At 36.9% G+C, this 13082-nt stretch overlaps 1 protein-coding gene across 1 annotated transcript in view; it reads left to right on the forward strand.

Moving 5' to 3' along the window:
* STX7 (syntaxin 7) overlaps positions 1–8123 on the forward strand; it is a 32041-nt gene extending 23918 nt beyond the window's left edge. The window contains exons 5-10 of the mRNA XM_031610599.2: positions 505–642; positions 1376–1428; positions 2116–2206; positions 3400–3472; positions 4134–4216; positions 6702–8123. Coding sequence (XP_031466459.1) covers positions 505–642; positions 1376–1428; positions 2116–2206; positions 3400–3472; positions 4134–4216; positions 6702–6794 — 531 coding nt within the window. The 3' untranslated portion in view covers positions 6795–8123. The remainder of the gene's footprint in view (positions 1–504; positions 643–1375; positions 1429–2115; positions 2207–3399; positions 3473–4133; positions 4217–6701) is intronic.
* Positions 8124–13082: the final 4959 nt, after the last annotated feature.

Genomic DNA, 13082 nt, shown 5'->3' on the forward strand with positions numbered 1-13082 from the left:
TTTTTAAGGATTTGGAAGGAATGTGCACCCACTTCTGGTTGCAGTTCAATATGCATTCCCAGTGTTTATGTAAGATACATGTGGAGAGCTTTTTCACTGCTCATTTCTTGTTTTTCAGCACTACTCCATTCATTCTGCTTTGCTTATTTTAGAATTTGCAATATCAAGATGTTTCACACTTAACCACAGAGTAATTTTACTCATCAGGTTTCCCTGTATCAGTGTGCAGTGCCTTGTATATGACATGCTCATTTCTTATTTTCAGCTGTTAAATGAACTAAATACATTGTTTTCCTCTTTAAATCTTTAAAATTATGGCAGAGTTATGTAATCCCGGGGGAAAGGGAAGGTTTGTCCATGCAAGTGGTTTTGTAGGCAGTATTATGTTATACCTATTTGGAAAAAAAAAAAAAAAAAAGTACACCTCAGTATTGAGTAGTCTGGAAATGATGAGTCTTGAAAAGCCTGATCTCATTTGGCTTGGTAAAACTTCTTCTCCCATAGCGTCAAAAGAAAATACAGAAGGATCGTCTTGTAGGGGAGTTTACCACAGCGCTCACAAATTTCCAGAGGCTGCAAAGGCAAGCTGCTGAGAAAGAAAAAGACTTTGTAGCCAGAGTAAGAGCCAGCTCAAGGATATCTGTAAGTACTGGAAAATGTGCTATTATGCTCTGTTTACGGTGTGGTGGTGTCAAACATGCCTTTGTAATGCTTTTTACAAGAGCTTATATCTGAGTCCAAATGTTGCAGAATGTGTGAAATATGATTATGAGCGTAGTGGCTTTCTTTGCTTACTTCCATGCACAGCTGAATTTAACAGTTCATTTTATAGTTAAGGCTGAATTACATTGTAATGAAAACTCCTGAAAGCTGTTTTTTGTTTGTTTGTTTGTTTTTGTTTTTTTTCTTTTCTTTGTCACCTAAAGGCACAGAATGCACCTGAGTTTGTACACTAATCTTACAAAAGCAGTTTTTAGTGATCTTGAAATACTTTTTCTGGGCATTTAGAAATGAGGACTTTTTTCTACCAGGAAGAATCGTTCGCCAGGTACCTATGCGGTATTGATGTGGAGAAGTGCTGAGAAGGTTGAGATGTTAGCATGTCAGTTTTGCCTTTTTATTCTGTGCCAAATATATGTCACTGTACTTGTAAATTTTAACAGGCATTTAGTGAGCTGAATGTTTTTGTGTGTATTTCAACTTTATGCATGCAAAAGCAAAATCAAGGAGCAAACATGTTAAGTCATGTTTCAGTTTGAAGTTGACTTCTTATAAGCCTTGTAATATTTACTCGTTATAGAAGTGCTGACAGTGCTCCTTTCTGGTCCATGATATTTTTACCTTATTTTTTTTTCTCCATACACCGATCACGTAGGGTGGTGCTCCTGAAGACAGCTACAAAGAAGGAACTCTCGTTTCCTGGGACAGGTAGGCTGAATTTCTTATTAAAACTTAACCTAGTTCAGAATTTAAAAAAACAAATTGCTTACAGGAAAGAGTTGCTGTTTTTTTGTCAGCTTCCCTCCATAGTGAAATAGTGAAAAAGAGCCTTTTTAGTGGGATAGATGGGACGAAAATCAAGCATTTCACATTGTCTCCCTCTTTTTTTTTTTTTCCTACACCTCAATCATCTTCTTAAGCTGACCCAAGTCCATATCTGGGCTGTGGGACACCCAAACTTAGGTAAGCACAGTCCAACCTGTGTATAGTGTAAAGCGGTTAAGCTGTGATTGATCCACTGTTTTCTGGGATCTCCTGTTATTTTCAGTCTCACAAGAACTGCATCTCAGTCTCAGATTTTGTTGATATTGGTTAGCCTATTTTTGCCTGTTTAAACTCTGCACTTCATAATTCAGATGAAACTTTGTCCTTACACGGAATTTCCAAAGAGCTCGCTCAATGCTATGTGCAGATTGCTATAGCAGCAGCTTCCTGTATCAAAGATAGCATTCTTAGGTCTTCTCTCTTGGCTAGATATGCAAGGCTAAAAATGTGTGCTTTGTTAACTGATAAACTTTGTGCCATACGTGTTTGGCTGTCACCTTATTCTTCATATTCGAATTTATTTCTTATGGTAACTGTTCAATTCTGGCTTTGGTTGGTTTTCTTTGACAGTCAACCTCAAGCACAAGTGCAAGATGAAGAAATTACAGAGGATGATCTCCGTCTTATTGAGGAGAGGGAATCTTCCATTAGGCAGCTTGAGGTAGGTGTAAAGAGTTACACAGCAGATTTCAGAGTATACTCTTAATGCTTAAAAAAAATATATGCTTTATATTACCATAAATCCTGGGGGTCTAGGAATTGTTTGTGGGTAGTTTTTTCTTCAACTCTACAAATAATGTCTTTACGTGATATGTTAAATATACGTTAGAAATTTAATGTGTTAAAGCCATGTTTTGATGTGTTTAATCTCAGATGATTTCATTGAGGAATAAGAAAATATTCTGAGGAAAAAGTTGACAATTATTTGTTTCTTAATTTTTTTAAAATAAATTGAAGCAAGGTTGCACCTTCCTACCCAGCTATTCCCAATCATTCAGCTTCTTCATTTTGTAAGAGTATTTTCTTTTTTTTTTTTCTGAATACTTCTTTTGGAAATAGAGATGCACTGTTTTATTCAAACTTCTGTAATTAAGGGTTCATCAAAAAATTAAAAGCATTTAACATTGAGTTGTAAATATACCAACATCATGTGATAAAATACTGACATCAGGAGACTTCTGTGAAGACAAAGTGAGCTTTTCCAGCCAACCTGGAATCCACATCTCTGCCATCAATAACAAAGATGCTGTTGTGATAATTTCTCCCTTGCCATCCTTATGTTGCACGTGCAATGAACTAAGTATTTATCAGTTATTAGTTGAGATCATACATGCAGTGGCAATGTGACATGTATAACTTCATTGCAACCAAACAGTAGTAGGGTAGTGTGATCCTGATCCAGTGACTGGGCTTCATATTATAAATGCCACGTCTGTAAATTTTGTAGCTTTTAGGTGTGTTCAGTGTGTTTCCTAAAACTAGTGCAAAACACTTTGTACATATATTTTTTTATTCATTTTGTTTAAATTGGTATCTATTAAGCTAAGTTGGCATGAACCTGCCCTGTCACTTAAACTGAGACAAGCCTGTGTGTAGAAGAGCCTTCAGCAGTGATGGATCCTGTTTTTGAAGTGATGTGAATTGTGCCGCGTGCACAGTCATCTTCAATTAGTTTGATTTTAATAAACTTTGTCTCATAGTACAAAAAAGTCTTCCAGATTAATATTAAAAGTTCTCCTTTTCTTGCAGGATGAAGAGTGTATTATTCAGGAGGAAAATGAGTAGTATTTTTAGATACGTTTACAGATATCTTGTTATGCTCTGTCAAATAACGTTATGATTGTTTGCTTGCAGTCTGATATTATGGACATCAACGAAATTTTTAAAGACTTAGGAATGATGATTCATGAGCAAGGTGATGTGATAGGTAAGCCCAACTCAAATATTATCTGAAAAGTTACTTCATGTCCCTGAGGAGCAGCGGTGCAGAGAATTTGTTTTGCTGGAAAAATTCCTCTAGTGACAATGCTAAAGCAAATCAAGTACAACTTAATAATAGGTAGATTGAGGTAGCTGGGGATCCATTAAGATAATTTTAGAAGTATAGTTTAAATGTATGTTTAATTATGTACTTTTTTGGTGTATAAAATATGTAACAGTAGTTTTTGGAATTGTGGGTTCATAGTCTATTCCTGACTCTTGGGGTGTTTTGTATTTGTTTCCTCTGATCTCGTAGATCTTAGTTGTCATTTTTGTTAATCTGAGCAAAGAGTAGTCAGTAGCAAGTTGAATGGCAGAAGACTACTGAGAGGAAGTTTCTATTCTGGTCAGTTTCTAAGGCTCATCCCTGCTGAGTGCAAGAGGGATTTTTACTGACATGAACTTCACCTGGGCATTTCAGAAATGAACTCATGTATAGGGAAGGTCAGCTTCCATAATGCATGGTATGGAACTTTGGATGTGAATGAAAAAAATCAACATTTTGAGGGGACAGGTAGCACACTTGCTCTCAAGTGTATTTCACTATTCCAAACGTTTGGTTGGCTTATGACTAACCAAAGCTTGAAATCTTTCCTCTTAAAATACAGATAGCATAGAAGCTAACGTGGAAAGTGCTGATGTACACGTGCAACAAGCAAACCAGCAGCTGGCAAGAGCAGCAAACTACCAGGTAATGTCAATGTCTACTGCCAGTTGTGTCTAAGTGTCCTTTCTGATTTAATATAGCAGTTCAGAATTTGATGTTTTCTCAGGTCTTGAAGACTCTCTTGAAAGTGTATCCTAGACTATGATGGTATTGCTAGTTCACTCTAGGGCAGGGGGAGCAAGTTCCGAAAGCCTTGGGTTTCATGTAAAACTGTCTAGGTTGTTTCAGATCACCTTGAATTTTACTGTTACTTAAAACAAAAATGAGTTCTTTAAACAGCTCAAGAAGAAAAGGTAAAAAGTGAGTCTTTAAAGATCACTAGAAGAGTATGGAAGTCTTTGGAATATGCTGTACCAGCATCAATTTTTACTGTACAAAATCATCTCAAAACTGAGAATGTCTAGCTTTGTTAGTTGGTGCTCTGATGCAAAAAGTGCATTTCAAAGTTTCCAACTTTTTGATGAAAAGCCCCTTTTAATGCCACTTCTTTCTAATTTTTTGGCACTTGCTATAAATAATCCTATTAGTAATAAGTCTTCCCTCTTTAGTAAAAAATTAGTCCTTAGATTTAAAAAAAAAAAAAAAAAATTAATCCTCTTATGTGTATTAACAGTAGCCAGGTTGGTAAATCAATGACAAAATGTCTGAAGGATTGCATGCTGATCTCAGAATTGGGAGGGAAAGAGGACGGACATGTCCTCAAACTGTATGCTAAGTGGCAGTAATTGGCACAAGCCACCATTAAGTATGACTGATGGCTATTTTGATACTGACAAAATTCAGGAAGAAACAAAAATAGCAGAAGTCAAAATTTTCTTTGGAAGGTGTCAGTTTTGGGGTTGAACTGAAAACCTTTGTGCTGATTCATCTTGAAGAGGAAGGGATGAGTAACTTCAAGGTTGTCAAGTTTTTGATGAGCTCCTGTTTCATGCATTTCACAGCAGAGACTGAATATTCAGCAGAGTTTGCTTGTGTTAGGAAGGATTGTATAGTTGGATTGATTTGAACTTGCCATTGCTAGAAAGCTCAGCTTTGTTCTGTGTACTTGAAAAACCATTTAATATATCTGTGCTCTGACAGAGCTGGTAGAAGCTTAGGCATCTTAGTGAGAACTAGGTTTGGTTAGTGCTCTTAAAATTCCTTTTTGTGGAAGTATGCACTATCCCTTTGCCTTGTGGGATGTGTTCATGGATCAGAGCTGTTGGGGCATAGCTAGGATTGTCTGCTCTGTTTCTTTCCCCCATTATTGCCACTGCTTTATACTTGTAGAAATGATCATCAAGTGTATAAGGAGATAAAATGTCCATGTCTTTATTCCACTACCTTGCTTAAGTAGTGTTACACAGAAAGTGTTTGACTTTAATGTGGTGTTGGTAAAAGGTGCTCCAGGATGAAAAAGGAAGAAACCAGAAGTATTTAGAGTTGTAGGGAAATAATCTGGTAGAAGTGAGACAATCTGGCAGCAAGAAGGGGACCCTAATAAAAAGTTCAGTGCTAGCAAGCAAAGTGATCAAACAGCTAAGGGGCAGAAATCTCAGTTTGAAAATGGGAGGAGTCAGCAAAACTAGCAGCAGACAATATCTAAGACAAGAAAGAAGCTTGATGGTCTGCATGGTACTGGGCAGAGACTGGACTGCCCCAGTGAGGAACTGACACAGATGTAGTCCTGCAGGATAAACAACATAAGCAGTGATATAAATCTTTGCTAAAAGGAGAGCAGAGCTTTGCTCTGCCTCTGGAGCTGTGAACTAGGTTGCCAAGATTTGAATGTAATTATTCTTTGGCTACTAGCAAAAGCCTGCAAAACCCACTAGTAGAGTGTGTTATTTCCTTTCTTGCTGCCTGAGATAAAGGATGAGAATCTGTTCCTAGTTGTGGGTTGCTCTGGTATCTCAAGTTACAAACCTCTGTGGGAGATCTGAAAGTTTTGGACGTGGTCCTAACTTACACTGCATTATAATGACATCTTAAAGCTTAAGTCTCTTAATCTTGTGTTTTGTTTTCCTTTAAAAGTAATTTGAATGTAATAAACATGACAAAAACAACTTTAAAATAACTGAGTTGATGCAAAGTCCATCTTGCAGAAATCTAAAAATGCAGTTCTTTGGGGCTTCTGTATGTACATCTACACTTAAAAAAAAAATTTTTTCCACAGAAGGTCATTTCTACCTCCTCTACTGTGCAGATTGATTTTCCTGTGTACAAGGCCATCTGCTTTCAAATATTTTCTTTCCCTAGTGTTTTATTCAAATACATTCATTGTGTTGCTGCATTCTCTTTCATTAGTTTGTTATTTGAGCCAGGAAACACTACTAAAATCCTTTTGTTGATTAATACAGCCAGAAAATTAAGTCATGGATTATTCTTTCCGTGAATAACTTTATATGACTTGTTTGCGAGGACACAGTTTATTTAGATTTCACAAGCAGTAGGGCCATAAAAACATTTGAGTTGTTTTTTGACCTTGTGATGCAATTTTCAATCAGCTTTTTTTTCTCCTTTCTTGCAGCAAAGATCCCGAAAGAAGATGTGCATCCTCATTGGTATACTTGCTATTGGAGCACTGATTCTTGGAATCATCCTATGGTTTTCTCTAAAATAAGTCTCTAGTGAAAGCTTTGCAATTGATATTTAAGTTATGAAACGAAACTTCTCCAGTAATGGTTTGCTCATTGTGAAGCTCAGTAAAAATGATGGTTTTTCTGTACTTCATCACACTCACTTTTTTTATGAGACTTTGTTTTAACTTGAGAAGTAACTTTCTCAGTCATACCATAACTGCCTGCTCTCTTGGACGTGAGTGCTGTCTTACCAGTAAAACCAGTCAGCATTATATACTGTTCCGTTAACTTAAAATCCTTTTAAGGGTTAGGAGATTAATCAAAATCTTGATAACTTGTTTTGAAGGAAGGGGGAGTGGGATGGAATTATCACTGAAATACTGCTAAATGTTGTTGCCAAAACAAACTCCTGAATTGTTGCTTGAGGCAATAAATTCACAAGTTGGAATTTAGTTTTAAGCTAGTAATGTCTTTCTGTCTTTTTCTCTTCCTTCTCACCCACCTGCCCATTTGATATGGGTGGTTCGAAATTAAGACATAGATGTGAAGTTAGTGTGAACTCTCTTTAACTGAAGTCTTCAAATTAAGCCTTCAATTTGCCTCTAATCTTTCAGATGCTTCATATATCTCTATCCAGCGTTAACTCTGGTTATGCCTGGAAGACTCTACAAAAGTAGATAGGGTGGATGATGTAATTATTTGGATTTCTTCTTTGAGATTTTTCATTAAGAAATAAAGTGTTATGTGCACATGCCTGGTATCTTTGCATCTGAAGTGTTTATCAATGAGCTTGGCTAGATGAAAGTAAGCTCTAGTCTGTGAAATCTTAAATTTACTGGGAAGAATAGAAATTCCCAGCTTCCTAACTGCACTTGAATGTTACTGTTCTGAAACTGCTGTGATTCAGTTTCCACGAACAGATCCAAACTTGTATGTGAGGTCTTTCATACATCTGAAGAAAAGATTACAAGTTAAATTCCAAGTTCAGTGGTATTTGAAAACAAGTTCTTAATCAGTTGAACTTACTCAAACTGCTTAAGAATTCTGATGCTTGTAGCCTTTAAAATGACCTTTTTTTTTCTTTTGTGCCATTTTGTACTAATATATTAAAAATGTAACCAAACACTTTTTTGCCAATTAATCTATTTGCATTTTTAATTGATATTGATGAACTAATCTGGAAAGTGTACAGATGAAAAAAGTCTATTTGTATTTTATAAGGTTCTTGTACACTAGACTGATAGAGAATGCACTGTTTACATGGTGAACTATGAAGCGTTGTTTGGAAACAATCTAAGCAAAGATGGACTTCAGAATTGTAACTGCGCAACCAAAATAAAGGTCTTTTAAAGAGTACATTTTTTCTAGTACTATTTTTTCTTTTTTCTTTTCAGAATCTGTTTATATAAGCACAAGTATTGTCTTTACCCTTATGTAAATTGCTGGAATGTCTTTCTAATAGTAGACAGAATTTCAGCTCTTCTGCTGTTCCTGTGCTAATATTCATATTGTTAATGGAAACTCTCTTGGATCTTTTCTCCCCACCTCTGTGACCCTAGCCTTAGGAAAACAAGGAGAACAGGTTGCTTTACTCTGTATTTCGGGTGACACAGATGTTAAGTTATCCTTTGGCACAGAGACAGGAATCCATAGTGTGGGAAGGAGACTCGTGCTGATGTATTTGGATCCCAAAAGCAAGGGAGGAAAAATTGCATGGCTATAACCTACGGAAGACCTCTCAGACTGCAAGTAAGTTGTAGTATGGATGTTTGTGTGTTGAGGTCCCAGCTACAGTTTTCATGTGACTGCCTTTGTGCTGAGTGCAAAGCTGGGATTCTACATACCATTTCTTGTTAAATAACCATCAGATTTACTTTAGACCAGTGCCAGCCATGGTAATGCTACCAATTAGTGATGCTAATGCTTTGATTAGGCAGAAAGTGTTATGGTATTTCTGTGCTTTGTTTTGTATTTAGCGTGTAGACCCTGGGAGGGGGGTGTAGGAGAGGGGTAGAGCCATAAATACCCCTCTTTAAACTGTTCTTAATGGAGTCACTCTCTTTCTGTCTTTTCCCTTATGTACATATTTGCACTCTTAATCATATAAAATGCAATTTCCAAGTATTTAAAGAAAATGTTGATAGTTGTTAAGAATCTAAAAAAACATCTGGATTTAACATGTATGAATCAATGTTCTTAGAAGAAATATTTTGGCTGTTTGAAATTATCCATCAGTATGTGAGGTTAGCGAGGCAAAAAAAAAAAAATGCAAACAAAGCACTCTTCATTTTACTGAAGGAACTTGGTAAGAATAGTTCTTTTGTAGTTATCTTAACCCACACACCAGGGGTGCCTCTCTGTTCTTCCTGCTTTTTCAAAGAGCTGAAAATCACAGGGTAAGACAACTCTTCAAAGATTCTGTGGTAGTGTGGATTGTTTTGTTTTGTTTTTCACTGCACCTTTCCCCCTTGGAAATTGTTCTTGATAATCAACAGGGTGTATGATATCGCCAAACTTCATATCTAAGCCTTCTTACATCACACATGAACTCCATGCAAATGTTTGATATCAGAAATGAGGGTTCAATTTTGGACATCCAAAGTAGTTTGAAATCACAAAACAGTTTTTAGTCTTGGCAGTAAGGGGTCAAAAGGTACAGCGAAGGAAGAGGAGGGCATAACATGACTGTTAGCAAATGTTTGAAAGACCAAACACCTTTGCAGCTGGTCACTAATTTGGGCTGTTTCAAAGATCAGTTGTGCTGTGGGGTATCATGTTGGAAAACACTTGCTTTGTTTTTATTTAGCTAGGTTGAACCTTTTTGATGTTTTCAGGAGCAGATGATTTTTGAGGGAGAAAAGAGCAGAAAGCTCTTGTTTTGCTATATGTAAGCATCTGATGACTTTGTTTCTTAGCTATACCTGCAGTGTTAAGTGATGCTTAAGTGCATCTTTTCAGTTTGCAATTAAACACAAGCATAATAACTGAAGCTGCTGTGGGGTGAGGTGTAATTATTCTCTGATGAGGTGCCCACCTGCAGAGCCATCCCAGATGTTGTTGCAACATAGTGTTGCAAGAACAAATACCTGAAACTCATCAGCTTTCAGACATCTTTGTGCTTGTGTGCGTCTCTGATGTTGCTTGTGAAGTATGCAGATAATAGGGCATTTGTTTAATTCTCTGTGTGACCCAATTGAATTCAGTGATAAAAGAATCCAAGTGCTTTCATAACAATAAAGAGCTCTATAAACCCAGAAATAACCAGAAAGAATAACTAAATGTTCATTTTCAAAAGACAATTTGTATTCTCTCAAGTAGAATACCATAAGAGCAATGAATGATGTCATAACTTGCTATTTAGACCATGGATGGTGTACTTCTCCCTCTGGCAATTTTGAATGATTAGGTGTAAACTCAGCTGCGATTATTTTGTTCCTGTTCCAAATATTAGGAAAGTATTCAGGGCAAAGGGGATTTATCCCATTTATTGATATTCTTCTTCAGAGTATTCTTAAAAAATATTCAGCCACAGTGTCTGTTCCATTATAAGCATGTCTTTGCCCAAAAACACAGAACTTTTCTGGTATTACTGCTGATAGAGGTGTTTCTGATGGAAGAAAAAAAATACCTAGAAAATACAAGGATTGTTAGCATAAGACAATCAGATTGCAGTTGTAGCTTTGTTTAACAAAGTAATGTTTTCAAACCTATGAGTATATAATTTTAAAATCGTATATTTAAAAAAAAAAAAAAAAAAAAAAAGTTGCTAGTAGCACTGTTCACTTTCTCTCACATGTTTTTCAAGATTCATCCTGGACTGGTTTTCCTTTAACATTTCATTTAACATTTAAGCAGAAAAGATTTGCTCTTTGGCAATGCATGCTGAAGTCTGAAGAATAACCCTGTAGTAATAAGAATGGGAAGGAAGCTGCAAACTGAATAATCCAGGGAGTCCAAATGATAGTACAGCTTTTTGTCTTTACTCAAAACAAAAACAAACCAAAAAATTGCTTGGAACTTATGAAAGAGGACTTGACTACACTCAGAGCCACTGCGTGGGCCACCGCTTCAGCTGCCTGCGGGGTAGACCTTTGTCTGCAAAAGGTGAGTAGGCACAAGCTGACATATCTTTTCTACTTTAGGGGAGAACATTAGGAAGCAGCTTGCAGAAAGAATAGTTAAATATACTACCATCTGTATCGTGCATGCTCCCACCCACCCTCACATCAGCTTGGATGTTCTCTCTGAAAGGAGGAACTGGAAACCCAAAATTAGCTTCCTGAAGCTTAGCAAAAGAAAAGAACCTTTGTGTCTCTTTCTTCAAGTACTTCAGTGCCACAAAGCATCACCGAAGTAGCAAGAAGTATCATTGTCTGTTTCCTGACAGCTATTATTCAACCAGATGAAGAATACATAAAATCATGGAGACCAGGCGCTGTGTTGTCAGAGAGAATTAAGTTGAAGAAGCTGGGAAGATTAGAAATGCTTATTAAGAAGTAGATTTAAACTGTCTTTGTAAGGTGACAAAAACACATCAAGGCTAATCTTATTCTGTGTCATACTTAGTTTTGGTGTCTTTAGCAAAGCAGTCTTTATTTAAAATAGTAAAAGGAGAATTTTAAGCATACAGAAGCTAGAATATTTCTCCCCAGTCTACATGATTCTTATTAGTTGATAAGTTAGTTTGTAAATCAAGCAGAGAACTGTGAATCTTAATCTTTCCAGGTGTGGTCTCCACAGCAATGAGCAGCTGTCCACTCACACAGAAGTTTTTTTTGCCACTGCTGACCCACAGTGGTATCCCTGGAAAAGGGCAGGATCGCACCTGAGTGGCCTGGCGAAAGCACAGGGCGTAATTAATTTTCAAGTTTTAAGGCAAAAGCAGGTTTTTTGTTTAAAGCAGAGGATACACTTAGACACCAGCCACTGCAACCCATGACACTGTATGAAATCAAGTGTCAGAGCACCTGTGGAATCTGAAGTTACAGTGAGAAAACATGGATGGATTATTGGAAAGAGCCTTTTGTGTATCTCTCAGTGGTTTCCTTGCAGATAAATGTGGGAACAGCTCTTGTGAGAGTCTGGTGCCTTGAGATGAGTCAAGAATTTCTTCGTGATTCCATTTGTAGAAGTTTCTTTCACAATTTTGTTGTCTATCTCTTTCAATAAAGTGTGGAAATTACCTTCTCCTAATCTGTTTTGAAGTGTATAGTATCTGTTAAATATATTTGTAATATAAAATTTGTTTTGGGATTATTTTGGGATTTACTTCTGTTCCATATAAATTGAGGAGAGTGGATTATATGCTCTTGATTTATTCAGAGAAAAAAAGAGTTTTGGGGTGTTTTTTGTTGTTGTTGTTGCTTGTTGCACTGATTTCTGTACATACAACAGTTGGAAAGATTTGCACTTCAGTGTCATTTTTATGAACATCAGTTTTGGACAGATTGTAGCAGTCTGTGTGGACAGAGATCCAGCTTTCTTCTGGCAGCCCACACAGCTTTGCCTTAAAATTGTGCCAATTCATTGTGCTAATCTTCTTTCTGAGAATAAGGACAGTTAGGTTCACTACATGATTACTGTGCAAGGTAAGGAGTTCAAGACTGGGAGCAAACGTTCACTTACTGTCAAAGGCATTCAGCAATGGAGCACTTTGACACCATCAGTGCAATAACTTTTGTGAACTCAGTGGGTCATAGCCTTGATCTTGCTGTGGTTGTTCTTGGTGAAGATCTTTCATCCTGTTTCTTCTGGCAGACACAGGAGTGAAGTGTTTGTTTTGCTGTTCTGTTCTTATTTCCACATCTCTAATAGGACAATGGATTTGCACCTGAAAACAGGCAAGAAACTGCATATGGCTATATAGGTTTGTACTGGATACAGTATACAACATTATTCTGTGCAGTGGGCTGTGGTTGACTGTCACCCGGTACACATGACTCAAATTTTGAAAATTGCTCTTCTATGAATAGCCTTCTAAAATTGTCCTTTTCCATAGCCATAAAAATACCTTTTCTGTTGTTGTTTTACAGCTCTGTGAGGAAGAAAGCAGGAGCTTCTCTGTATGATGAGTTTTGTTTGTATCCTGAGACCTTAGTAATCTGCTGAAATCATTTTGTTATGAGTTTAGGGAAGTGCTCAGATCTCTGAACTTTACTTAGTTTCCCAATTATGATATTTTTCAGGAGTGGTATGTTCTGAGTGAAATTAGAGGAGGACTGGAGCAGAAGTCAAGGCCTTTTTATTTTTTGGAGACCTAGATTTGGGCTGGCCTTCTTGGTCTCTCTTGATGGAGACAGGACAGGGGCTTCTCAGCATAGGGTCATGAC

The sequence above is a fragment of the Phasianus colchicus genome, chromosome 2, assembly GCF_987193195.1.
Source record: "Phasianus colchicus chromosome 2, bPhaCol1.hap1.1, whole genome shotgun sequence".
Lineage (NCBI taxonomy): Eukaryota > Metazoa > Chordata > Aves > Galliformes > Phasianidae > Phasianus > Phasianus colchicus.